Source organism: Canis aureus, chromosome 1 (assembly GCF_053574225.1).
Source record: "Canis aureus isolate CA01 chromosome 1, VMU_Caureus_v.1.0, whole genome shotgun sequence".
Taxonomy (NCBI): Eukaryota; Metazoa; Chordata; class Mammalia; order Carnivora; family Canidae; genus Canis; species Canis aureus.
In genome coordinates, this window is record NC_135611.1 from 103717805 (window position 1) to 103743918 (window position 26114).

The 26114-nt window shown below is 49.1% G+C and overlaps 2 protein-coding genes across 14 annotated transcripts; both read left to right on the forward strand.

Moving 5' to 3' along the window:
• Positions 1–2539: 2539 nt before the first annotated feature.
• On the forward strand, positions 2540–7506 carry LOC144324272 (leukocyte immunoglobulin-like receptor subfamily A member 6). The gene is made up of 8 exons (XM_077915648.1): positions 2540–2670; positions 2911–2999; positions 3220–3255; positions 3419–3703; positions 3857–4156; positions 4382–4663; positions 4968–5267; positions 7157–7506. Exons 2-8 carry the CDS (start codon positions 2951–2953, stop codon positions 7291–7293), a joined length of 1389 nt encoding a protein of 462 aa, XP_077771774.1. The 5' UTR covers positions 2540–2670; positions 2911–2950; the 3' UTR covers positions 7294–7506.
• An 11225-nt stretch (positions 7507–18731) lies between these two features.
• On the forward strand, positions 18732–25431 carry LOC144324196 (leukocyte immunoglobulin-like receptor subfamily A member 6). 13 transcript variants are annotated; one of them, XM_077915497.1, is made up of 14 exons: positions 18733–18870; positions 19137–19220; positions 19378–19413; positions 19585–19869; positions 20014–20316; positions 20538–20834; positions 21045–21273; positions 21627–21677; positions 22671–22698; positions 23025–23067; positions 23146–23183; positions 23391–23443; positions 24197–24241; positions 24441–25431. In XM_077915497.1, exons 1-14 carry the CDS (start codon positions 18804–18806, stop codon positions 24469–24471), a joined length of 1590 nt encoding a protein of 529 aa, XP_077771623.1. In that variant the 5' UTR covers positions 18733–18803; the 3' UTR covers positions 24472–25431. The 13 variants fall into 13 exon arrangements, 12 of the variants coding, with proteins under 12 accessions (XP_077771622.1, XP_077771623.1, XP_077771665.1 ...); XR_013389735.1 differs by having other exon boundaries at positions 18734–18870; positions 21045–21347; positions 24441–24536; XM_077915488.1 differs by having other exon boundaries at positions 18735–18870; positions 21045–21347; positions 22570–22698.
• Positions 25432–26114: the final 683 nt, after the last annotated feature.

The following is a 26114-nucleotide window of genomic DNA, read 5'->3' on the forward strand; positions in this document are numbered from 1 at the left end:
TTGTCTTCATGGGTAGACAGTATGTCTCTAGTTTCCATGCAAGTTAGTAAATACAATATGTAGTTAAGAATTTAAGAAGGACTTGATGGGATGAGCACTGGGTGTTATAGTATATGTTAGCAAATTGAACTCCAATAAAAAATACAAAAAATTAAAATTAAAATTAAATTAAATTAAAACTAATTTAAAAAGAAAGAATAAAAAGGAGAGTGATGCCTGACTGGCTTAGTCATTAACGTCTGCCTTGGCTCAGGTTGTGATCCTGGGCCTGGGAGCTATACTCATTTCAGGTTCTCCACAGGGAACCTGTTTCTCCCTCTGCTTACATCTCTGCCTCTCTCTGTGTATATCTCATAATTTAAAAAATAAAATCTTTCTAAAAAATCATTTAAGGAGGATTTATGTCCGTTTCTGAACATATCATGAAGCTAGGATCAGAACTGGGATGCAACCCACCAATATAGACTTGAGAGTTATTCCAGAGAGGAGGGTCAACCCTCTCAGAGGGTGACTTTAGAATTACACTTGATTGGTCCCTACGTCATACTCAAGGATCTGGTCTTTGCTTGGACCCCATGGAGAGGGAATTGTGTCGAGGTCATGGGGCAGAACCAGCTCCCCTTTGGAAAGGGGTTTGACAGATCCTAAAAACTTAAAGCGAGAATGACCACATAACCAAGATATTCCACTGCTAGGAGTAAGTTGTAGTTCTGCAAGATAGACAGTTCTAGAGAATCACATACAACTAGGTGCCTACAGCAAAACATACAGTCCTGACACAGAATCTGTAAAGAGGGTAAATCTCATGTCGAGTGCTCTTATCACAACGAAAAACAAGGGAAAGAATTGCACCCAGGAAATCAAGCAGACACTTAAGCAAGTATGTTCACAGAACAACTAACAAGAAACAAAAGGCGAAAAAATAAAAAAATAAAAAAATAAAAAAATAAATTAAAAAAAAAAAAAGAAACAAAAGGCGGCAACAATCAAGGTCCACCAACGATGATGGATAAACAAGCATTAACTGCTTCCTGCTAGTGCTTTGCACAAAGCATGGAAACAGAATCGAGAAGAGCTAATGGCTGTGGGACAAGAGGCAGAGAGGAGGCAGGAATGACTCAGGTTTTTCTGGAGAGAAGGTGCTGCAGTCACAGAAACAGAGAGTCAGAGAGAGGAAGTGTGTGAGAGAAACAAACCACAAACCCAGGCTCAGAGGTCAGAGATGGTAGTTCTCTCTGGGAGACAGTTAACAGTCTGTAACATATTTCCCATCCGTCTCAGGGGGTCTCTCATCCTGGATAGCCCCACTGGCTCCTCTGGTCAACCAAGGCAGGGCATGAGAGAGCTCTCCGTGCTTCACACCCTTCTACATGACACACGATGACGACTCCACACAGTTCTGCCCGGGAGCCCTCATTCCATTAATGCGACCATCACCACAGTCAGGCTCAGTGGAAGACTGGAGACATCCTTTTGGAGCCATCACATCAGCCTCATCCCTTGACCCTCCTGCAGGAACTCAGTTCCTGAGACCTGATTACTCTCATGGCTCCAACGCTACCTGTCACTGCCTCTCCCTGCACAAAACCTGCCCACCTTTCTCCACCTTCCTCTAATTACTCCCAATATCTACACCTGCCCATCCATGTGCTGACAACCCGACTGAACTAATTTCTCCAGCCCAGCAGGGCCTGCTCCTCCCCAAAAGCAAAATCATCCCAGTTCACACCCTCCCCTCCCCAGACACACATACAAACTATGTATCTCACAAAGCCAGTCTGAACAGAGCAGACAGACTCCTTTCAAACCTCTCAGGCCATGAAAACTACAGAATCCTCTCACTGGCTCTTCCCACCAACTGTGATAGTATTTGTGTTACAGGGATTATGTGAATGTCTCAAAAGAACCCAGAAGCACCACTTAGGGCCCAACCACCTCATCACATACTCATCAGATTAAAGTCAGAGCGTTAAGATTTCATTTGGAAATAAGAGATTGATCACTGCAGAGTGTACACACCTTCCTCCTACAGAACCTGTGCTCCACAGTGGTCAGCTCCTCAATGCAGTAATCTGCTCACATATGACCTTCCTGAAAATTTTCCTGCTTCCTGAAGGTAAAATCCAGGAACACCAGCATGTCCCCCTCTCCCTGAGGACATAGTTCTGGGAGAGTTCACCAGCCAGCCCAAAGACACTACCCCTCAACACTCTTATGCTCGCCCCATCTTGTCTTGGACTCTTCACCCCAGAGGGTCCCCACAATCCTGTGACTAAGCTTGCTAGATGTCTACCTGTGTCTGAGACACTCTGTCTTTGCTTTCTCTTCTTCTCTACAGCTTACCAAACCAATGGCCAATTTCCCATTGTCAATCATTTGTATTGTCTGTTGTCACTATTCACAGCCCCCAGGAGTTCAGGGAAAGAGTCTGTCACCTCAACAATGAATCTCCAGTGCGTGGGGTCATGACTAGATGTGGTCACTGCTCGCTAAACACTGCTTGATCACCAGCCTCATGGAAGGAAGGAAGAAAATTTGCATTTACAGAAACTCAGGGAAAGGAAGTGTTTCACCCGGGCCAGGCAGATTCTGTGATAGGCAGGGGCAGAACTGAAACTGACATTGGACTGGCTCCCAGACTCTGCTCTACTGCCCCAGCCTGGAGACCTGGTACGATGGCCACTTCTGGACGTGGGCTCCATGGGGAAGAGGCAGAGGGAGTGGGATCCGGGGAAACTCACATCTGGTCTGCAAGGCTCCAAGGCCTGCTGCTGTTGGGCCACCCTTCAGGGAGAGAAGAGCAAGACCCTAAGTGGGCTGTTCCCCTTCCTGTGAGGCTGGTCATGAGAGCCCTGTGACTGAAAAAGGGCCTGGGCCATGTCACACCCCACGCATCTGTCCATCCTGCAGGCTCTGGGGATCTTATAAGCTGTCTGCACCTCTGGGGACCATGGAAGGCAGCGCCAGAACCCTGAACTTCACTGCCCTTCTTTGCCTGGGTAAGATCTCTGGAAGAGAGAAGGGATGGGGTTGTTTTCTCCCTGCCCTAGGTCCTGGTTCCTGAGAGACCCCAGGTCAGGGAAGATCTGCTAGGGGGGCAGAACTTCTGGGGGAGGAGTGTCCTGAGCTCCAAATGTGACCCCAGTGCCCGGGGACCCACCCAGGCCTGGAGCAACTACGTGTGGGTGGAGGGACCCATTCACAGGCACTCTCTTCCAGGGCTGTGTTGGGGACCATGGGACCAGGCACAGGCAGGTGAGTCCTCCCCAGATATCCTGCTTCTACCCATAACCCCAGGACAGCTAGGGGCAGAGCGTCAGGGATGATGATGACCAGTGTGGGAGGGGCCTTGGGGTAGCAGGGGGGAAAATAAGGCGTGAATGGCACCCTTGCAACTATGCATCTGATTCCTTTCCAGGGACCCTCCCCAAGCCCTCTATCTGGGCTGACCCAGGCCTCATGGCCACCAAGGGGAGCTCTGTGACCCTCTGGTGTCAGACGTCTCTGCAGGCTGATGCTTACTATCTGTTTAAAGAGAGGGTCTCTAGGTATTTTTACATGGAGATCTCCCAGGATTCCAAAACCAAAGCCAGTTACTTCATTGAATCCATGAGCACACATGAGGCAGGGCGATACCAGTGTGCATATCAGAGCAGGAAGAGCTGGTCACAGCGGAGTGACCTCCTGACCCTGGTGGTGACAGGTAAGGGCAGGTGCTGACCCGACCTCTGGGGCCCCTCCTCCAGGCTGAAGAGAATGGAATGTGGTCTCAGGGGACCCCTTGCTCACAGCACAGAGTACATGGAGTACGTGGGTTGACTGCCCGCTGTAACATAGCTCCCTCCTTCTCTCTCAGGAGTACTTGGGGCACCCACCCTCTCAGCTAACCCAGGCCCTGTGGTGGCCTCAGGAGTGAACATGTCCCTCTCCTGTAGTTCACGTTACCCATGGTACTCATTCCATCTGCTGAAGGAGCAGGGAGCTGATGTGCCCCAACACCTGGATTTGACGATCCTTCGTGAGAGGTACCGGGCACTCTTCCCTGTGGGCCCTGTGAACACCTCCCATGGGGGCACCTACAGATGCTACATTTCTCAACAGTCGTACCCGTATTCATGGTCACACCCCAGTGACCCCCTGCACCTTCAGGTCACAGGTGAGGCAGTCCCTGCTGCACCCCATCTTTCTCCTGGGCCCATATGACTGACCTAAGCCATATGCCCAATGGAGCCCTGGGAGTGATGCAGGGTGGGTGACACTGGCCTCCTAGGGCCAGAACTACAGGTTGGAGGCTTTGGGAGGGACCCACGATAGCTTCATGTAGGCTTTGGGCCCAATGTGGGTCTGGGTCCCCTCAGTGTCACTGTGCCCTTCCATGCAGGTGCCTACAGGGAGCCCTCCCTCTCAGCTCAGCCAGGCTCATTGGTTCATTCTGGAGACAACCTGACCCTGCAGTGTCGCTCAGAAGCTGGCTTTGATAGATTCGCTCTGACCAAGGATGAGGAGCTCAGACCTGCCCAGCATCTGGATGGTCAACCCAGCCCCGACTTCCCCCTGGACCCTGTGAACCGCACCCACGGGGGCCGGTACAGGTGCTACAGTGGACACAACCTCTCCTCCACGTGGTCAGCACCCAGTGCCCCTCTGGACATCTTGATCACAGGTGAGGAGTCCCCTGCCCCATGTCCTGTCTGCTGAAGGCTCAGGGGCCACTGTCACCCCTGGGTGATGGGGTCCGGGGAGAGGGTCAGGAGCACAGGCTGAGATGGGGCCATGTTCTAGGGACAGGGGCTGAAAAATGGCCGGTGAGGGTCATGGAGATGAAGGACATCCACTCAGAGAGACAAGAGGAGCTGAGAGGGGGTCCCACACAGAGTCTCTGGAGAGACGAAGGTGGTCCCCCAGCTGGGTCAAGGGCGTATGTGGAGAGGCAGGCCTCTACACATCACGACCTTCCTTTTCCCCAGGAATATACCCAAAACCATCCCTCTCAGCCCAGCCTGGGCCTTCAGTATCCTGGGGAGAGAATGTGACCCTGCAGTGTCGCTCTGAGATCTGGTTCAATACCTTCCACCTGTCCAAGGAGGGGTCCCTTGCTCCTCCCCAGCACCTTCATCTGCAGGATACAGCTATACCGTATGAGGTCAACTTCACCCTGAATCCTGTGACCTCAGACCACCAGGGGACCTACAGGTGCTACAGCTCACACAACTCCTTCCCCTACCTGTTGTCAAGTCCCAGTGACTCCCTGGAGCTCCTTGTCTCAGGTGAGAGGTCCACTCATTTGTCCTTTGATGGCCAAGATGCTCGGGTCATTGGCCTGTCCTTGCAGAGATCTGGGCTGGGATGGAAGAGGGAATTAAGGAGCCCAACCATTGGATGATCCCTCTTATCAGGAATAAAAAAAACAGAGTCCATGCCATGTTCATGTCTTACCTACACCAGAGGAAAAGAGGCAGACCAGGCGAGTGGGGAGGAGGTGAAGACTATAAAGGAACTGTGAGGAGGTACGGTGGGGTGAGGAGAACAGAGAGAGCCACCACAGCCCCACAGCCTGCTTCTTGTTCTAAGCAGCATTTGGAGACTGCAGGCCTTCACCCCATGGACAATCTTCATGTCTGCTGGGTTAGAGTCTTCTTAGCCTGCAGGAAACACAGCCTTCCCAGGCCTAGGCTGAACTTTGCTGATTCTCTGCACTTTATTTATTTATTTTTTTATTGGTGTTCAATTTACTAAAATACAGAATAACACCCAGTGCCCGTCACCCATTCACTCCCACCCCCCGCCCTCCTCCCCTTCTACCACTCCTAGTTCGTTTCCCAGAGTTAGCAGTCTTTACGTTCTGTCTCCCTTTCTGATATTTCCCACACATTTCTTCTCCCTTCCCTTATTTTCCCTTTCACTATTATTTATATTCCCCAAATGAATGAGAACATATAGTGCAGTGGTTCCACAGGACCTGGGGCCAGGAGAGGGCGCTTGAAGGGTGGGGCATCACATCTGCAGCAGCACTGAGCTCATGGGGGATCCACTGGTAGTCAGTGGGAGAGGAAAAGCACGAAGCAGGGCAGCCCAGGTGGCTCAGCAGTTTAGCGCCGCCTTCAGCCCAGGGTCTGATCCTGGAGACCAGGGATTGAGTCCCACATAAGGCTCCCTGCATGGAGACTACTTCTCCCTCTGCCTCTGTGTGTGTGTGTGTCTCTCATGAATGGATGAATAAAATCTTAAATAAAATAAAATGAGTTTTTTTATAAAAAGAAAAAGCATGAAGGAGCCAAATCAAGGTGCACAGAGGTGTGGCCTCTGTCTCTGTCCTTGGTGCTGATATCTAGAAAGGAAGACTACAATGGCACCTGTGGAAATAGGACCTGGATATGTAGAGCCAGAGGAAAGGGTGCCTCCCATTTCCAGGTCAGGAGGCTGGAGAATCTCTGTAAGTCATACCTGCAGCTAAGTTGATCATCCATTCTTGATTAAGACATTGAAAAAATTCTCTTCAGATCTGAGACTTTGTTCTCCCCGTTAAATTCTGAATTATCCCGGAGTTAAAAGACTAATTCAGACCTGAAATTTGATGTCCCTGACTTCTCTGGAAGAAGTTTCAGGAAATTCCTCTCTCTTGGTACCTTTTACCTCTTCTGAATGTAATAGTTAGTTGAAGATGGAAAGTGAAGTGGAAATATATAATCACAAGCCAGGGACCAGAAGGAGTTGGTTGGGTGATGTGCAGGAATGGAAAGATAGACCCAACCCCTCCATCCTCCAGGATCCTCATTCTAAGGACGAAATGTAGCCTCTGATGATTCTTTTCCCCTCCTAATTAGATGGATGGTGAGAAGCTGGAGTTACTGACTAAAGGGATTGAGATGGCACTAGCTAGTTTCAGGGACTCCCTGGACATGAGAGAAGGGACTCTTAAGCCTTCCTGTCTCCTCAACCACAAGCTCTATTTCTGACTCTCAGGACTAGCTGATACTGTCAGATCATCACATCACAAGTCAGACTCACAAATGGATGAGTGATGAGGATTTCTGTGTGGGGCAATGGGCTCACAGGGTCACATGGTGCAATAAATGCAAGAGGATGGACATGCAGGGATCCCAGGGTACTTGCAGTCTTCCCTAACCACCACAACTTCCTTGTCCACAACCTCTAGCCTCAAACAGCCAAGATTATACGGTGCAGAATCTCATCCGGTTCGGCATGTCCGCCTTGATCCTGATGGTTCTTGGGGTGCTGCTCTTTCAAGCTCAGCATAGTCAGAGAAGACCCCAAGGTGCAGCCAGGACATAACTGTAAGTGAGACAAGACCGACTGTTCAGTGAGGTAGAACATTGGAAATGACATTGAGGATATCAAGAGGTTCTGGAAGAAAATCTGGGCATAAGCTAGAGAAACAGTCTGCTGAGAATATTCTGTGTATAAACATGGTTTGGGTGCAGAAAAAGTCTGGATTGGTGCTGTAGTGCCTCATATGCAAATAAACTGTAGTCATTTCACTCCCCAGCATTTCTCCTTCCTGGCATTTCCTTGACTTTTTCTGGATTGGCTTCCATCTTTCCTCAACCTATGACATGAGACTACATCCTCCAGGATATCTCTGGGTCCACTTCATGCTCTGTTCCACTTTCATGAAATATAGCTTTCTCTATTTTATTTACTGCATTCCCTGGTGTGTGCGCTCTTCGGCTCAGAACACAGATTCTGTTTTAAATAACTAAATAAATGGTAGAACACAAAGTCCCATTTGCACTTGGGGGAGCTTCTCTGCCCCCTGCCTGGTGCAGGGCTCAGTGGGGGTTGTTTACCCCGTGAGGCCCCAGGAAGAACAACCACAGTGGCGGCGGCCAGCTCTGGAGCCCTGGATTCAGCTCCCGCAGTAACTACAGAGCTCTCCGTCTGCAAGGCCTGGAGCCTCCGGGGGCGGGGCCGCTGATCTGCTCAGCTCGGGGCAGGAGCGTCCTTGCTGTCCTGGGCCCTCCTGGCCTCTGCCTGTCCCAGGGGGAGGCCGGATCCTGGGCTGTGTCCCCGGCGCCCTGTGCTCCCGGGGCCTGCACTGCCGGATTCGCGCTCCCGGCCGCGCAGCCCCCTCCACGGAGCCGCCGCCCCAGCCCCTCCGAGCTGCTCCGGGTCCCGCCGTGTGCGCTGCAGCCCTTTAGGGAGCTCGGCGCACTCTCTCTGGGGTGCAGGCGTCTGTTCATGTCCCAGGGAGCCTGAGGGCATCCCCGCCCTCCTGGGGTCCTGCTCCAACTCCCTGCGAGGCCTTTCCGCCCGGGAAGGTTGGTGCAGCTCCTGCTTCTCCAGGACGGGGCTCTCCTGTCCTGGGGACACTCGCCCCGGCCTCAGCCCGGCTCCTCGCGGGGCCCCTCCCCCTTGGATGCCTTTTGTTTCTTTATTTCTTTTTTCCCCGTCTTCCTACCTTGATAGAATCGTGAACTCTTCTCACTGTAGCATTCCAGCTGTTCTCTCTTTAAATCTCAGGCCGAATTCGTAGATTTTCAGGATGATTTGAAGGTTATCTAGGTAATTTGATGGGGACAGGTGACTCGGGGACCCTACTCTTCCGCCATCTTGCCCCTCCTCCCAAGTCCCATTTGGAACAGATATATCGAAAACCATTCTGTAAAACACTATCTGGACCTCTCAAGACATTCCTGGTTCATCACATGATAAATCATATCAATTCTTCAGAAATATCATCACTGGGAATGAACACACTGGTGTTTGAAGTGAGAGCCAGATGCTGAGTTTGTAAACAGGCTCCAAGAAATTACCACTTGTTCAAAAATCCTGTTGTAATTCCTGATTTTTCGTGAAACTACCCCTTCATAGCCCACTTTAGATGGCTGTGTGAATTCACTGAATGCAGAGTTAGGAGGTGATGATTGGGGTGGTCTCCCCAAGAGAATAAGAACCAACTACAGTACACCTGCTGATAACACCCACCAATGTATATTTATGTCCTTCTATTTTCAAGGTTGTGGTCACTTCTACCTCAGTGTTATGCTAGTGTCAGGAAATCTGTGATGCTCAATCCTGGTACATCCACTGTGCAGACAAAAGAGAAAATTAATGACAAAAGGCAGCTACAGATGCTCTTATTGTGTAGTCAGAGCCCGATTACATTTCTGGGAGTCCTAGAAATGGCTTCAGCCAATCTGGGGAGTAGAAAACAATCATCAGCTAAAAGGGAGAGACAGGCAGCTGGGGCCCACAGCTATGAATTCCATATCGCAATGTGTGTCTATGAACAATAATATACTAGTGAGAATACTGACAGGGATGCTGGTCATTTTAGAAACAAACCACAGAAATCACAACCACAAAGAATAAATATCTGTAGCATATGTATGCGGTGGATATGGTATGGCAGTAAAAATCCACAAATTGGAACTACAAAAGGTAATACAGATCAATTTTCAATCATGACATTGAATAAATGTAAAGGAATCTGAAGAAACATGTGTGTAAGGTTATTCGGGTCCATACAGAGTTTAAGAACAGGTGTTTATTATTTAAGGAGGCAGAATTAAGTTTGACTCTGTAAGGCAAAGAAGGGAAAAATCCCAGGTAATCCAGTTGGTGGTATAAGGCAATGTTGCAAGATTTTGACCAAGGTGGAAACCACCATCTGGAACACAGACAATACTCTCAGGGACTCTCCTTTGGTGACTCCTAAGGACAGTTCTTCCTGAAAAGAACACACATCTGCCTATAACCTATGTCTATCCCCCATACACTTCAGTGAGATGGGACTCCAGTAGAATGGAGCAAGCCTGGGTCTTCCCTGACCTGAGGTAGCCACAGAAGTTGCTCTTGAACCACCATAGCAAATACGTCACACGTTGGCATTGAGGTCCACTCACAACTAGATGAGTGGGCACTGTTGCAAGAATAAAAGAGAACTCCATAAAGGGGGCTCTTAGGTAGGAAGAAGACCCGCCATCAGGGGCCAGGAGAAGAGTCATATTTTCTTACCACATTTCTCTGCTTTCCTGCTTTGTGCTCAGAACCACAGTGGGGTTGAACTCAGGCCACACCGTGAGACATTAAATGCATGTGTGCTGCCCTGGGCACTGCAGTGTTGGCTGACCTGGGAGGCAACGCTGTGCTTGGGTCCTTGCGTTCTCTGTAGGTGGGGGGAGTAGGCTAAGACACAGGTGTGCACAACTTACAGCCAACTCTCCTTCCCTTTCATATATTTTGCAAGAGCACAATCCTTTAAAAGGTAAATCAGTGACTACATACATAAGAAAAAACTACAAGTCAACATTGGTATTTGAATCATTGTGGATGAGGAACTAGAATGATGTCAGAAGCTATCTACAGAGGAATCCATGGAGCAGACCACCTACAGGATAGGAATTTTTTTAAGATTTTATTTATTCATTCATGAGAAACAGAGATAGAGAGTGAGGCAGAGACACAGGCAGAGGGAGAAGCAGGCTCCATGCAGGGAGCCCGACATGGGACTCAATCCCGGGTCTCCAGGATCATGCCCTGGGCCAAAAGCGACGCTTAACCACTGAGCCACCCAGGCTGCTCCAGAACAGGAATATTGAAAGGAATTCCCCAGTGGAGTGCAAATGCTCCTTCCACCTGCTGTTGAGCTCTTGGGGCATTCTCTGTTGGGGCCTGTAACAGAGGCTTCTGTGCTGTGGATGATTCTTCTGTGGGGTCTGTGACTGGCCATTCTTGCCCTGGAGGGTGCAGTGTGGGAGCTCCCCCTTCTGGCCTCCCCACTCATTTCCAGTGAGGATTTGCCTGTATTTCCATTCTGGCAACACTCCTTTGAGACTGCCTGATCCAAATAGGAGGGCCAGTTTCAGCAGCACAGAAGCAGAAAGTTAAAACCTCTGGGGTTGGTTATCATCCTTAAGAAAACTCTCCTCACCAGACATGTATTCTCATTCTAGATGTGGATCCTATGTAGAGAGGGACTTCTCCTTTCTACCCTGGGACCAGCACTGTTCAAATTACACAACGATGAGCAGAGTATGTTATCTCCATATCACTTAAAAACAAACTGGGGTGTTCACTCAGGGGCTCTTGTCTGAAAACACTAACATAAACCCTAACCTACAAAATAGCCTAAGATCTATATAGCAGAGCAGATCCACACAACATACACTGCACTGTCCCCAGAGAGTATGTCCTCATGGTCATTGCTGACTTTCTGCCACGGCCTTGGAAAATCCTCCAAGGATCTCCAATTATTTCTCATGAGATGGTCCTCCCTTCTGAGTCAGGCATTCAGAGTTCATCCTGGTGAGCGTGGGTAACCAGTCCAGATTTATTCCAATCTGAATCTTGTCCTTGCTCTATCAGTTAGTTATTCACAAAATTGGGGCATGAAATAGTAAGCTTATGTTGCTCATGCATCAGGAACCTGCTGAAATATCTGAGTCTCATTCAGCTGTCTGCTTAGTTAGCTTCCACAAATCATGCACTGTCTTTGATTGACATTCTGGGTGTGACGAGGCTTTGCATCATGAATCTCTAACTACCTCGGAGACTATTTCTGGAATACTGTCCAGGTGATGGAGATGTACAAAACAGGATGAGAACACATATGATGCATCTCATTGACAGGGGTCTCAACTGTCAGCCAACTACGTCCAGTTTACTTATAAAATCAAGGAACAGGATGGACATCAGAGAGGAACATAGGCTCCACCATAATGGAAGGGGAGTGAAAATACTCCATCCAAAGGATGGAGTGCAGGACAAGAAAACACTAACTCTACAGTGGGGGACATAGGAGAGCTTGAGCAGTCACATGAATATCAGAAGAGGTATATCTCACAGCAAACAATATAATCGAAGGAACAGAGTGGTGTGCATGACCAAAGGGTTTCGTCTGCAGGAAAGCATAAGACTTCTCAAAGTGCACCCACCTAAAGCATAGGTTTATAACGCAAGAGACAAAAACTGCTTGAACATGTAGGGGGTTTTGAGGCTGGCTCAGTTGGTGGGGCATGAGACTCTTGATCTTGGGTCTGGGTTTGAGCCCCTTTAGGCAAGGAGCCTTCTTGAAAAATTTATAAACAAATAAAGTTTCTAAAGATATTATTTATCATTGAGAGAGGAGGAGAGAGCACGGGCACGAACTGCAGCAGAGGCAGAGGGACAAGTAGACTCCCCTCTGAGCAAGAAGCTAGATGTGGGGCTGGATCCTAGGACCCTGGGATCATGACCTGAGCCAAAGACAGACTTTTCACGAGCTGAGCCACCCAGGAATCCCTAAATAAATATTTTTTAATTTTTAAATGATGGAGAAATCAGGTACTATACAATTAGGAAGAGACCTTAACACTCTTCGTCATATATACACTTTACACGCAAAATGTGGCACCACCATTGCTGACTGGAGATGACCTGCAGACTACTTCCTCTCCTGGTCCACTTTCCAATATGCATCACTGTCATCAAGGGGGAGCTCTGGTGAGGAACTCTCTCCTCTGAACCCCGGAGCATCTGTACAGTTGAGTGCAGAGCTATGTCCAGCAACAACATCTGCTCCGAGGAGGAAGATTGAACAAGATGGTTTGTCTTGAGATGGTAGAGCCAGAGGTCCTCCTACCCATAGGAGGGAGTATGTCAGGCAGGGCATTGCTTGTGAGAACAGAGAGCTGATCTGCGGGTCAGAAGGAGGATCCTGCCTTCCCGTAGGAGCAGAGGAATACTCACAACCCTAGCCCATTCCATCCCATCAACCTTCATAATTTCTCTGGGGACTATACTATTGGTATCTCCAGGCAGCCAAGCATTGGGAAGAGGGAGGCTGTCCTCCATCCCTGTCTGACACCTCACAGCCAACCACCTGGAAGAAAACACTCAGCCTCCATCACCTCTGTCCTGTCCACCCTACAGCCCAGTCTGAGTGCACACCTGGACACAGCTGACCCATGCAACTGCATCCACCAGCTTCCTGGGCTTCTGAGCTCCAGGGCCACCCCCTTCTCCACTTTACCACACACACACCCATCTCTGCAACTTCCCCTCAACATCTGTCCCTTCCCTGCCCAGAGTCCATCCATGGTCCATGCCATCTTTAGGATGAACTCCACACTCTTCCAACTGAACCCAAGGCTGTTCCCGGTCAGTGCAGATGTGATGGTCCAACCTCAGCTGCCCTTCAGCCTCCCTCCAACAAGACTGGGACAGTGTCCGGGGACACACACACTCATGCACATGTACATGCACACACACTCACACAACCATGCTGGGACCAAGGACACGACCCTGATTTCCTGGATCAGCTTTCTGGAAACTCTTCCTCCCCAGCTCCTGTGAAAGTGGAGGCAAAGGTAATGTTTGCATTCCATCTCCTGTTTAAGCCTGATGGTAACTCATGAGGGGTGTGTAAGCTTCCTGTGATAAATCCACATATCTCACTTCGAATACCAGCTAACACTCACAGTTTGCCTTCAATTATTGTGCTTAATTATCTACTTATTTAATTTTATTTAGTCTCATTTCCATCTACTATAGCAGCTAGTATGACCTCAAATTTTCTGGTGACAACCATCCTTTTCTTAAATATTCTATAAAGATTGGAAGAGGTGATCACTTCTTTTGATGTATAGACACCAAAGCCAAGCTACAAAAAACACAAAGAACCAGGGAACTGCAACACTGCCATAGGAAAAATCACATCTGCATTAGCTGACCATGAAAACAGTGGAGATCTGTGAACTGCCTTACAATTCATATTGCTCTGATTTTTTTTAATTTTTTGAAATGTAGGCTCTGTGCCCAGTACTGAGCCCAACAGGGGGCTGGAACTCACTGCCCTGAGATCAAGTGTCCAATGTTCAACCTACTGAGCCACTCAGGGGTCTGCCTGACAATTCAAAGTAATTGGCTTAAAGAACCTCTGAGAACTCATCTAACACAAAGGGACCAGGAGTATGACTGACAAAGGACAGGCTCTTGGATAAATTGTGTTGGGAAAACTGGATGTCCACAAGCCACATCACAAAAATCAGCTCACGTGGATTAAAAATGTAAAGGTAAGGCCTGAAACCATAAAACTACTAAAAGAAAACACACGGTCAATGTCAATGCTTCTTGACATCGATGTGGGCAATGATATTTTTTGGATATGACACCAGAAACGTAGGCATCAAAGGCAAAAAGAGACAAGTGGGATTATCAAACTGAACATCTGCTTGGCCAAGGAATCGTCAACTGGGTGAAATGGCAACTTACAGAATGGAATAAAATACTTGCAAACCACTCATGCGATAAGGGATAGCTTTCACATATATAAGGAACTCACACAACTCAGTTCAATAATAGTGATAATCCTAACCCTAACCCACATGAAAATGAGCGGAGCACCTGAACAGGAATTTCTCAGATGAAGACATCCAAGTGACTGGTATGTATAAATGGTGCTCAGCCATCACACATCATCAAGGAAATGCAAGTCAGAACCACAGGGAGACACCAGGTCCCACCTGCCAGCATGGCTTTTATTGGAATTACAAGTTATAACAAGCATTGGCAACAATGGAGAGGAAATGGACCCTTTGTATACAACTGGTGGGAATGAAAATTGGTGCAGCCATTGTGGAAGACCAGATGGACTCTCCTCAAACAATGGAACATAAAGCAACCCTATGATCCATATTCCAGAGATCCTATGTCTGATTCTATGCCCACAGTAAATGAAATCAGTACTCAAAGAGACTTCTGCACCCCCAGGGTCATTGAAGCATTATTCACAACAGCCAACATATGGAAACAACCTCAATGTCGGTCTACAGATGACTGGATAAAGAAAATATGGTATGTATGTGAATGGAATATTATTCCACCTTGAAAAAGGAAGTCCTGTCATTTGAGACAACATGGGTGAACCGGGATGACGTTATGCCTAGTGACATGAGCAAAACAAGCAAGGACAAGGGCAGGGCGATCTCACTGATATGTGAAATCTGAAATAGGCAAACTCCTGGATGCAGAGTCAAATAGTAGTTTCAGGGGCTGGGCAAGGGGGAGATGGGGAGATGTGAGTCAAAGGATATGAAATCTTAGCCATGCAGAAGAGTAAGTTCTGGAGATGTAACACACAGGGATGTGCCTGCAGCAGACAAGACCCGACTGTATACTGCACACTCACTTAGAAGATGTGTCTTTTTTTATTTGTATATTTTTATTAGAGTTCAATTTGCCAACATATAGCATAACACCCAGTGCTCATCCCATCAAGTGCCCCCCTCGGTGGCCATCATCCAGTCACTCCAACCCCCACCCACCTCCCTTTCCACTACCCCTTGTTCATTTCCCTGAGTTAGGTATCTCTCATGTTCTGTTTCCCTTTCTGATATTTCCCACTCACTTTCTCTCCTTTCCCCTTTATTCCCTTTCACTAATTTTTATATTCCCCAAATGGATGAGACCATGTAATGTTTGTCCTTCTCTGATTGACTTACTTCACTCAGCATAATACCCTCCAGTTCCATTCACGTTGAGCAAATGGTGGGTATTTGTCATTTCTAATGGCTGAGGAGTATTCCATTGTGTACATAGACCACAGCTTCTTTATCCATTCATCTTTCGATGGACACCAAGGCTCCTTCCACAGTTTGGCTATTGTGGACATTGCTGCTATAAACATCGGGGTGCAGGTGTCCTGGCGTTACACTGCGTCTGTATCTTTGGGGTAAATCCCCAGCAGTGCAATTGCTGGGTCGTAGGGCAGATCTATTTTTAACTTTTTGAGGAACTTCCACACAGTTTTCCAGAGTGGCGGTACCAGTTCACATTCCCACCAACGGTGCAAGAGGATTCCCCTTTCTCCACATCCTCTCCAACATTTGTTGTTTCCTGCCTTGTTAATTTTCCCCATTCTCACTGGTGTGAGGTGGTATCTCATTGTGGTTTTGATTTGTATTTCCCTGATGGCCAGTGATGCGGAGTATTTTCTCATGTGCGTGTTGGCCATGTCTATGTCTTCCTCTGAGAGATTTCTCTTCATGTCTTTTGCCCATTTCATGATTGGATTGTTTGTTTCTTTGCTGTTGAGTTTAATAAATTCTTTATAGATCTTGGATAGTAGCCTTTTATCTGATATGTCATTTGCAAATATCTTTTCCCATTCTGTAGGTTGTCTTTTAGTTTTGTTGACTGTTTCTTTTGCTGTGCAGAAGCTTTTTATCTTGATGAAGTCCCAATAATTCATTTTTGCTTTTGTTTCCTTTGCCTTCATAGATGTATGTTGCAAGAAGTTGCTGTGGCCAAGTTCAACAAGGGTGTTGCCTGTGTTCTCCTCTAGGATTTTGATGGAATCTTGTCTCACATTTAGATCTTTCATCCGTTTTGAGTTTATCTTTGTGTATGGTGCAAGAGAGTGGTCTAGTTTCATTTTTCTGCATGTGGATGTCCAATTTTCCCAGCACCATTTATTGAAGAGACTGTCCTTTTTCCGGTGGATAGTCTTTCCTCCTTTGTTGAATATTAGTTGACCTTAGAGTTGAGGGTCCACTTCTGGATTCTCTATTCTGTTCCATTGATCTATGTGTCTATTTTTGTGCCAGTACCACACTGTCTTGATGACCACAACTTTGTAGTACAACCTGAAATCTGGCATTGTGATGCCCTCATCTATGGTTTTCTTTTTTTAATATTCCCCTGGCTATTCGGGGTGTTTTCTGATTCCACACAAATCTTAAAATGATTTGTTCAAACTCTCTGAAGAAAGTCCATGGTATTTTGATAGGGATTGCATTAAATGTGTAAATTACCCTGGGTAGCATTGACATTTTCACAATATTAATTCTTCCAATCCATGAGCATGGAATATTTTTCAGAAGATGTGTCTAAGATGTTCCTTCCACACAGAGATGCATGCTTACACACACAGACACACATGCGCACACATCCACACACACACACACACACACACACACAAATGTTCACCATGTGAGGTCATGGATATATTAATTAGCTTCATTGTGGTGAATCACTACACAACGTATACATATATCAGAACACCACGTTATGTACCTGAAATCTATACCATTACTATTTGTCCTTTTTAGCTCAATAAGGCTGAGACAATACTGTTTCACCTAATTACACCAAGCACGTTGGAAGTCATGTCATTTCTCATTTTAGAGAATTGCACTCAAATTTAATATACGTATTTGCATTTCTGAACAAGTGCTCATTACCTTCTCCCTTCAGGTAAGTCCAAGCTCTAGTCACACATCACCTGGACTCTGAGTGCTCCTCTCTATGTGTGTACACCCGTGTATCTATGTACATGTGTGTGCACACGTGTGTAGTGTATGCATGTGCGTGCAGGTGTGTCTGTCTGTGATATCTTCCAATGCTTATGTTTTAGCCATTTGTCCTTCATCCTGCACCTCATCTTATCCACCCTGGGTTACTGTTCTTTTTCTTTCTTTCTTTCTTTCTTTCTTTCTTTCTTTCTTTCTTTCTTTCTTTCTTTCTTCTTTCTTCCTTTCCTTTCCTTTCCTTCTTTCCTTCTTTCTTTCCTTCTTTCTTTTTTTCTTTCCTTCTTTCAGAGAGAGATAGGCTGGAGTAAAGGCAGAGGGACAAGCAGTCTCTGAGCTTAGCACAGAGTCTGTCGTAGAGCTTGATGTGGGGCTTGATCCCAACCCCTGAGATCATGACCGGAGCCAATAACAAGAGGCAGTTGCTTAAAAGGACTACCCACCCAGGCACCCCCTCAGTATCTGTTCTACCTGAACTACAACTTTTGGCATTCTGCTTACTGAGAGTGAACATAGTCAACAACCTAAGAACATTTAGTTCTGCAAATGCCTTCCTCCCAGTCTCTCTCTATGGTAAGGTGCTTAGAAACCTTTTCTTATCTCTTTGTGCGAGTATGACTCCAGTCCTGGAAAGGAAGCTACATCTGGTGGTTCAGGGATCTACCCAAAGCCCTCCTTCTCTCTCAAGAGGATGCAGCCTAATCTTCTCCTGGAGCCCTCCCCACTGAAAAGACCCTGGGATCCCCCTTTGCATCCATAAGTGTAGAAACACCCTCCCTTCAACTCCTCCAAGGTCCCAGAAACCAATGAGGACTCAGCTGAGTTCCCTATTTCCTGCTGGGTTCCACCTCTATCTGCAAATTTCATTTCCTGCTTCTCTGCATGTGTCTGTGACTGCATACTCCACACATACTGTAAGTGGCAGTCCTGGGATTCTAAGCAGACAAGGTCTCCAGTGGGCACACGAAACAGCCACCGGACTGCAGAGTCTGCCATGGGATCCCATCAGCATATCAGGAACCAGCCCATGCTGTTCTTACCTGATCTGGAAACTCACTGCAACCCATCCCTTCTGGGACCTGACACCAAATTGCCACAACCACACTGGAGCTGCAGTTCAGGACAACATCCCACAGATGGGGAACTGAGGCTCAGAGCAAGGATATTACTGCCCAAAGTCATGCAGGCAGTGGATGATGCAGAATTGTTTCAAAGAAGGTCCATCTTCCTTCATAATCAGAGCCATAACCCAAATAAATGTCCCCTAACTCCTACATACAGGACCCCCTATGCAAGGATGGCTCTGTCCCCAGGAACAAGGGGTATTAATGAGCTGGATAGACTTGGAGGTGTGTTCCGAGGAAGGGGATGTGGAGGATGTCACAGGAAAATTGAGAAGTCCATGGAAGCTGTGAGAGAAAGAAATACCATGCTCGAAGGACAGGAGAGGTGTTGTATTTCCTTCCTTATTTGCCTGTATTTCTCCTCAGGGCTCATTGTCTCGGTGACCTCACCTGACTTACGCAGAGATGTCACACATCTGTCTGTGCTGACATGAGCTCCACAGCACAGCAGGAACCCATGTCCCCAGCAGCACCTCGGCCTCAGGACCCCGTCCATGGTGAGGACCCCAGGGATGTGCTGAAAATGGAGGAGACCCCATGGGGGAGGCTCTGGGAGGGAAGGACATGCCCTGATCTCCTCACCAGGACAGGACATCTCAGGAAGCCTCGGGATCCACTGTAGTGGCCTCAAAGACACCAGAGCCAGGCTAGGCCTCTGGGGACTGGCTGTTCCCCTTCCTGTGGGGCTGATGATGTGATAACCCCGTGACAGTGAGGACTGGGCTCTGAGTGGCCACACCCTGTGTGTCTATCTGTCCTGCAGGCACCGAGGTCCCTCCATCTTTACAGCTGGGCCAGAGAGAGGAGACGGCCATGACCCCCGCCCTCACGGTTCTGCTCTGTCTAGGTGAGAGCCAAGGAGGGGAGGGAATGCCTTACTCTGGGAGGGACCTGCCCCACAGCCAGGCCCTGGCCTGTCAGAGATCCCAGGCTCAGGGGGCTCATGGAGAGGAGGGGTTCTGTTCAGGATTTGGGGCAAACCTCTCACAGGGACTCTCTTCCAGGGCTGAGTGTGGGCTCCAGGACCCAAGTGCAGGCAGGTGAGTCTGTCCCCAGGGATCCCACTCCCACCTCCTCACTGGGGACAGAGAACACCCACCAGGCAGGGAGGAAGGAGATCAGCAGCTCTGGGCTGAGAGAGGGTCCCCCTCTGGGGGTTTGGATATTGGGGGTGGGAAGGGTCTTGTGACGCAGCCTCTGTTTCCTTCCAGGGACCCTCCCCAAACCCACCATCTGGGCTGAGCCAGGCTCTGTGGTCCCCTGGGAGGCACCTGTGACCATCTGGTGTCAGGGGAGCCTGAAGGCCCAAGAGTACTTCCTGTATAAAGAAAGATACTCAGGGACCTGGAACAGACAGCCTGAACTGGAGTTCAAGGACAAGGCCAAGTTCTCCATCACACACATGACAGATGTATATGCAGGACAATATCACTGTTACTATAGAAGCACCACTGCCTGGTCTAATCCCAGTGACCCCCTGGAGCTGGTGGTGACAGGTGTGAGCCCACTCAGGTCTCCAGCCCAGGCTATGCCCTCAGGAAGAGGGTCTGCTCTCAGGATGTCGCCCTCTCACAGCCCATCCCTGGGGATCATGTGGGGGGATCTGAGCCCCATGTAACACAGCCCCTCCCCTCTCCTAGGGATGCACAGCAAACCCAGCCTCTCAGTCCTGCCCAGCTCTATCGTGCCCTCAGGAGGGAATGTGACCCTCCAGTGTGTATCATGGACAGGATTCCACAGGTTCGTCCTGATGAAAGAAGGACAACGCCAGCTGTTCTGGACCCGGAACTCCCAGCAAGCACCTAGTATGGGGTTCTGGGCCCTGTTCCCTGTGGGGCCTGTGATCCCCAGCCTCATGTGGACATTCAGATGCTATGGTTATTACAGCAACACCCCCCAGGAGTGGTCACTCCCCAGTGACCCCTTGGAGCTGTTGATCTCAGGTGAGAAAGCCTGGTTTTCATCCCATCCATGGTTTGAGGCACCAGACAAGTTTCAGGGGCCAATCTACCAGGGAAGCCCCAGATGTGAGGGTGGGTCAGGGGACCACAGGGGTCACAGGTCAGAGACTCCAAGGGTGAGGGACATAAGACCTGGGGATTAGGACAGGAGAAGGGAGGTTTGAGGTAATCAGCCCCTACAATCCACGGCTGGTCTTTCCCAGGTGTGTTGGGGAAGCCCTCCCTCCGGATCCAGCAGAGCCCTGTTGTGACCTCTGGACAGAATCTGACCCTCCAGTGTCTCTCTGATGTCAGCTATGACAGATTCGTTCTGTCCAAGGAGGGGGCACGTGACCTTCTTCATCGTCATGGCTGGCAGTCCCAGGCTGGGCTCTCTGGGGCAGACTTCCCCCTGGGCCCAGTGGGACCCTTCCACAGGGGCCGGTACACATGCTACGGTGGACACAACCTCTCCTCCCAGTGGTCAGCCTCCAGTGGCCCCCTGGACATCCTGGTCGCAGGTGAGGGGCCACAGTGCAGGGAAAGCCCCAGACTCTACACAGGTCCCTGTGAGGGAAGCCCAGCTGATGGTGGCCAACCTGGGAGGTGGGGTCTCCAGGGAGGGAAGAGACAGAAATACGGGATGAGGATGGGAGAGACTCAGAGGACACAGAGAGATTCAGGTCAGAACTAGGGCTGGACAGCCCCTCACCCACCCTTCCTCTCTCTAGGACAGTTCCCCTACACGCCCTCCCTCCAGGTGCAGCCAGGACCCACTGTGGCCCCAGGAGAGAATGTGACCCTGCTGTGTCAGTCACTGAGCTCTGTGGATATTTTCCTTCTGTCCAAGGAGGGGGCAGCCAATCCCCCACTGCGTCTTAGATCAAAATACTCTTCTGGGCTGTACCAGGCGGAATTTTCCATGAGTCCTGTGACCTCAGCCCACAGGGGCACCTACAGGTGCTATGGCTCATTCAACACCTCCCCCTACCTGTTATCACACCCAAGTGTCCCCGTGAAGATCCTGGTCTCAGGTGAGGGCCCCTGACCCTGTCTCCTTCATATGCCACATTGTCCTCAGGGCCCTGTGCCCACAAGAGCACGGGGCTGGGATGGAAGAGAGGGGCTCTGAGGGAGTCCACCCTTCACACTGCCCTCCCACTCCTGCCCCTTCCCTCGCCCCCGTCACCAGAATTTTCCACGTGGAGGAGGAGGAGTACCTGGGGACCTCAGGGTAAATGAAGAGGAGGGGTGTGAGCATAGACAGGGTCTCTAAGGGAAGCTCCTGCCCCCGCTCCTGTCTTTTTGCACAGGATCCTCTGGACACCATGGTCCCCCACCCACAATATCCAGCCCAACAGCTGGTGAGTTACAGGGGCGTCCGTCCAGGGGCTTTGGTTCCAGTCTCTCAGAGATGAAAGGGGGCCGATGGGCACCAGGGGTCTCGGCTGGTGGAGGAGGCTGGGTGTTCATGGGATAGGGAGGGGTGGGGACCCATCTGGGGGAGGGGCAGCAGGTGCAGTGGAAGTACACAGGCCCTCCCCTGACCCTCTACTGACCCCAGGAGTCTCTGAGGGTAAGTGAGGGTCTCTGTCAGGAGGTGGTGGGTGGGTCATGGGGATCAGGGCTGATTTACACCCTCACTTCATGACCCTCTACATTCCCTGTCTTGGACATGCCCCTCCCATGTGTGGGCCTCAGTTTCCCCAAGTGTAAAAGAGAGAGTCATGGCCCAGATTAGATTTGTCCTTGGTTCTGACCATGGCTCTGACCTCCTGGGAGAGGAGGGCTCATGGGGAAGTTACCCAAATCATGATTCTAGGGAAGGTGTCTGTCCCTCTGCAGCAATGACAGTGATATTGTAGGAGGAGGGGAGGAGAGGGAAGTTGATGGCTGGGGGTGTTGAGGTCTGGAAGGACCCTCAGCTCAGGATGAAGATGCTGGGACAGATCCTGCCCCAAATGAGGAGCCCAGAGCCTCGGAGTGGTGACCTCACAGGGGAGGCATGAGTAGAGCACAGGGAACCTTCATCCCAACTTCCTGTCCCAGCCCTGCCACCTCCACACTGGACGACCTGGGACACGTGATTGACCCCTCTGTGCCTCAGTTTACAGTCTGTGGAGCAGGTGGGAGGGACAGCAATCCCCTGCTGCATGATCATTGTCAGAGTCACAGGTGCAAGCACAGAGCCCAGCAGGTGCCTGGCACACAGTAGGTGCTCAGTAAAATGGAATCACTGGCTCATTCATGGTATAGCTCCTGCCCAAGGTCCTAGCTGGTACCTGTACATCCTCATCGGGTCCTCGGTGGCCTTCATCCTGATGCTCTGCCTCCTCATCCTCTTCCTGGTCCGACAGCAACGTCGGGGCAAATGCAGGAAGTCAAGTAAGAAGGGGCTGAGGCACCCCAGGGGTGGTAGTGCTCTGTGGGCTGACCCAGGGTGGGCTCAGGGCAGCAGCCAGAGGGAACCCAGAGAGGTGGGAAAGGCCGATGTAGGACACTTCCACAGAATCTCAAGTCAGAGAGTCTAGACAGAAAACACCCAGGTTGGCTCCCATGTGCCAATAGAAGGTGCTCCCCTCTTTTCAATCTTGGGAGATGGAGAAACACACAGGCAATGCGGGTGAAGGGCTCCTTTCCCTGGTATCACATGGAGGCAGGAGGTTGTAACCTCCCATTCCAGAGGGATGCTGATTCCTAATGTCCTGCAGGGGATGCAGACCCAGAGCCCAAGGACAGAGGCCTGCAGGACAGGTAACTCCTGCCCACAGACCCCCAGACTCCCACCCACCCACCCCCTGCATGCCCTCTGACACCATGTCTCCTCCCCAGCTCCAGCCCAGCTGCTACCACCCAGGAGGAAACCCTCTGTGAGAGGAAGGGGCTGCCTTGGGGGTGGGCTGGGAAGGTTTGGGGTAAGGGGTGAGGACTCAATTCCCACATGCATGATCTTAGCACCTAACCTCACCCCTGGATCCCCTGGGTCACAGCCTCCTCATCTGGGAGCAGGTCAGGGTCTGCACCCCTGAGAGAGCTCAGGGAACCCGCCAAGACACACACCCCGTTCTACTCCACAGATGCTGCTGTGCAAGACACATGGCCTGAGGAAGGGGTCGAGCTGGACCATCGGGTGAGACCCCCACTCCCATCTGGACCATAGGGTCCTCTTGGTGCCAAACTTAATCTGACACATGCTTCTCTGTCCTCACACCACCCTGTCTCAGCTCTGTCCCACGTGTACCTTCTCCCTTCTTGGGCACCTGGGTCATCCCGCTGTGACCTCCTGGGCCCTCCTCCCCATGTCTGGCTACCCATCCACTGTCTGACTTCTTGTTGTTGGGATGCATACCCAGATCTCAACAGGGTGCATGAAGAAGTGAATCACCCACAAGTCTCTAGGCCTCCTTCATTCATTCACTCAGCAGAGGAGCACGAGCAGTCTAATATTACCAGGCCCCACCTAGTGTTGCAAGCTCAACAGTAAGCAAAACTGAACCATACTCAGTGAGCTCTCCTTGTGGGTGTCAGACAATATGCAAAGAAGCTGCAGCATCCTCAAGCACAAAGTGAGGCTAAGAAATATAAAACAAGATATGGGAGTAGCAAGTGCAAAGGTCCTGAGGCAACAACATGGTTTTTCAGGAACATGGGTCATATGGCTGGTGGCAAATGGGCAAGAAACAGTGTCAGGAATAGAACCAGAGCCATAGAAAGAAAACATCACATGCTTCAAGGCTCAGGAAGTCCCTGCAGAGTCCAGCAGGAAAGTGACCTAATCTGCCTGAAAGTTTGAAAGCATCACTCTGGCCACAGTGTGGCAAATTGACTGAAGTGATGGAGTGAATTCAAGGAGACAAACCTCCCCCTCACTGTCTGTCTGCAGAAGAACACACAGGATGAAGAACCCCATGGAGACATGTACGCCCAGGTGAGCTACTAATGATCAAGTCCCAGGCAGGTCCTGGCCACTCCTCCTTCCTCCCTTTCAGGAGGATTACAGGACTCAGAGGACAGACAAGCAGAGGAAGATAGGTGGATGGACAGTCAGGTGGGCCCTGTCTTCTCTGATCACCCTGGCTTCCCCCCACCCCAACACCAACCTCCCCTCTCACTCTCCCCTGCTGCAGGCTGCTGCATCTGACGCCCCCCCAGATGTGACCTACGCTCAGCTGAACCACTTGACCCTCAGACAGAAGACAAGTGCATCCTCTCCCTCCCAGTCAGGGGAGCCCCCAGCAGAGCCCAGCGTGTATGCTGCTCTGGCCATTCACTAGCCCAGGAAGGACCCAGACCCCACGGACCCAAGGAAGGCACAGGACCTGCCCATAGTGGGTGCTACCAGCCAGCCTGGACTCCTCACACAGACCACTAGTAACTCCTGGGACCCTTTGCAAGTCACCCAATTCTGCCCTCAAAGATAGCTAATATCCCTACACTATGGAAATTAAAGCAGTGGACTTCTCAATAATCCAGGAATTTAATGAGAAAACCAAAATGGAAATGAGACAATGTTTACACGGAGGGATAATGTAAATGTTACACATCAAACCTATGAAATGGGAAAATTAAGAACCAAATCAATGACCCAAGCTATCATACCAAGAATTTAGGGGAAAAAATAGCAAATTATTCCAAATGAAGGTAAGAGGAGGGAAATTATAGTGATACAAGAAGCTACTAATGAGGACAAACAAAAATAGAGAAGAATCAATAAATCTAAAACCTTCATTTTTGCAAATATTAATCACATGTATAAATCCTAGCTACAACACCCAAGGAACATAGAGAAAGAAGGCTTACATCACCATTATCAGTATGGCATCTCAGCCTACAGACTTTAAATCAATAACAGAATGTATTATGTTCATTTGTTATTGGTTGTTATATTATGAACAATTTTATGACAAAATATTAGAAAATGTAGATGAAACAGAAATATACGTTACCAAAAAATAAATAATTAAAAATTAAAAATAAAAAAAAATTTTAATAAAATAAATAAATAAAAAGAAATATACGTTACCAAAATGATGGTCACAGGAATAAATGAAAAATCAGAATTGCTGTATGTATAAAAACATGGTGAATATGTAATTAAAGTTTTTCTGACAAAGTGAACTGAGTCTAGAAAACTCCACTGGTGAATGCCTCCAAATACTGATGCACTCATGAAATATACACACACACAGACACATGGACACAGCCACATACACATGAATATGTGAAAACACACAGACACGCAAACACACATGCACACACATGAGCACACCTACATATGCAGAACACAGGAACACACATAAACACACATGAACACATAAGGATACACTTACATACACAAGAACAGACACATCTATATACACACAAACATATGAACATACGTGAACACTGAGACACATCTTCATGCATGAACATGTGAGCACACACTGAACATGCATGCAAGTACATGAATACATGTGAACACAAACACACATGCATGTGAACACACATGAACACATGAACACAAGACCCGTATACACACATGAGCATGTGAACACATATGGACACACAGACATACTTGCACAAATGAACACACATGTGAACACAGAGACCCATATGAACACACAAACACATGCAGACACACGACATACTTGCACCCGTGAACATGTGGACATACACTGACATATACATACAAACACATGTGAATACACTCACAGGAACACATGAGCACACAATGAACATACAGGCCTTACGAACACATGAACATGTGCAGACACACAGACACACCTGCACACATGATTATGTGAACACACATACACACATAC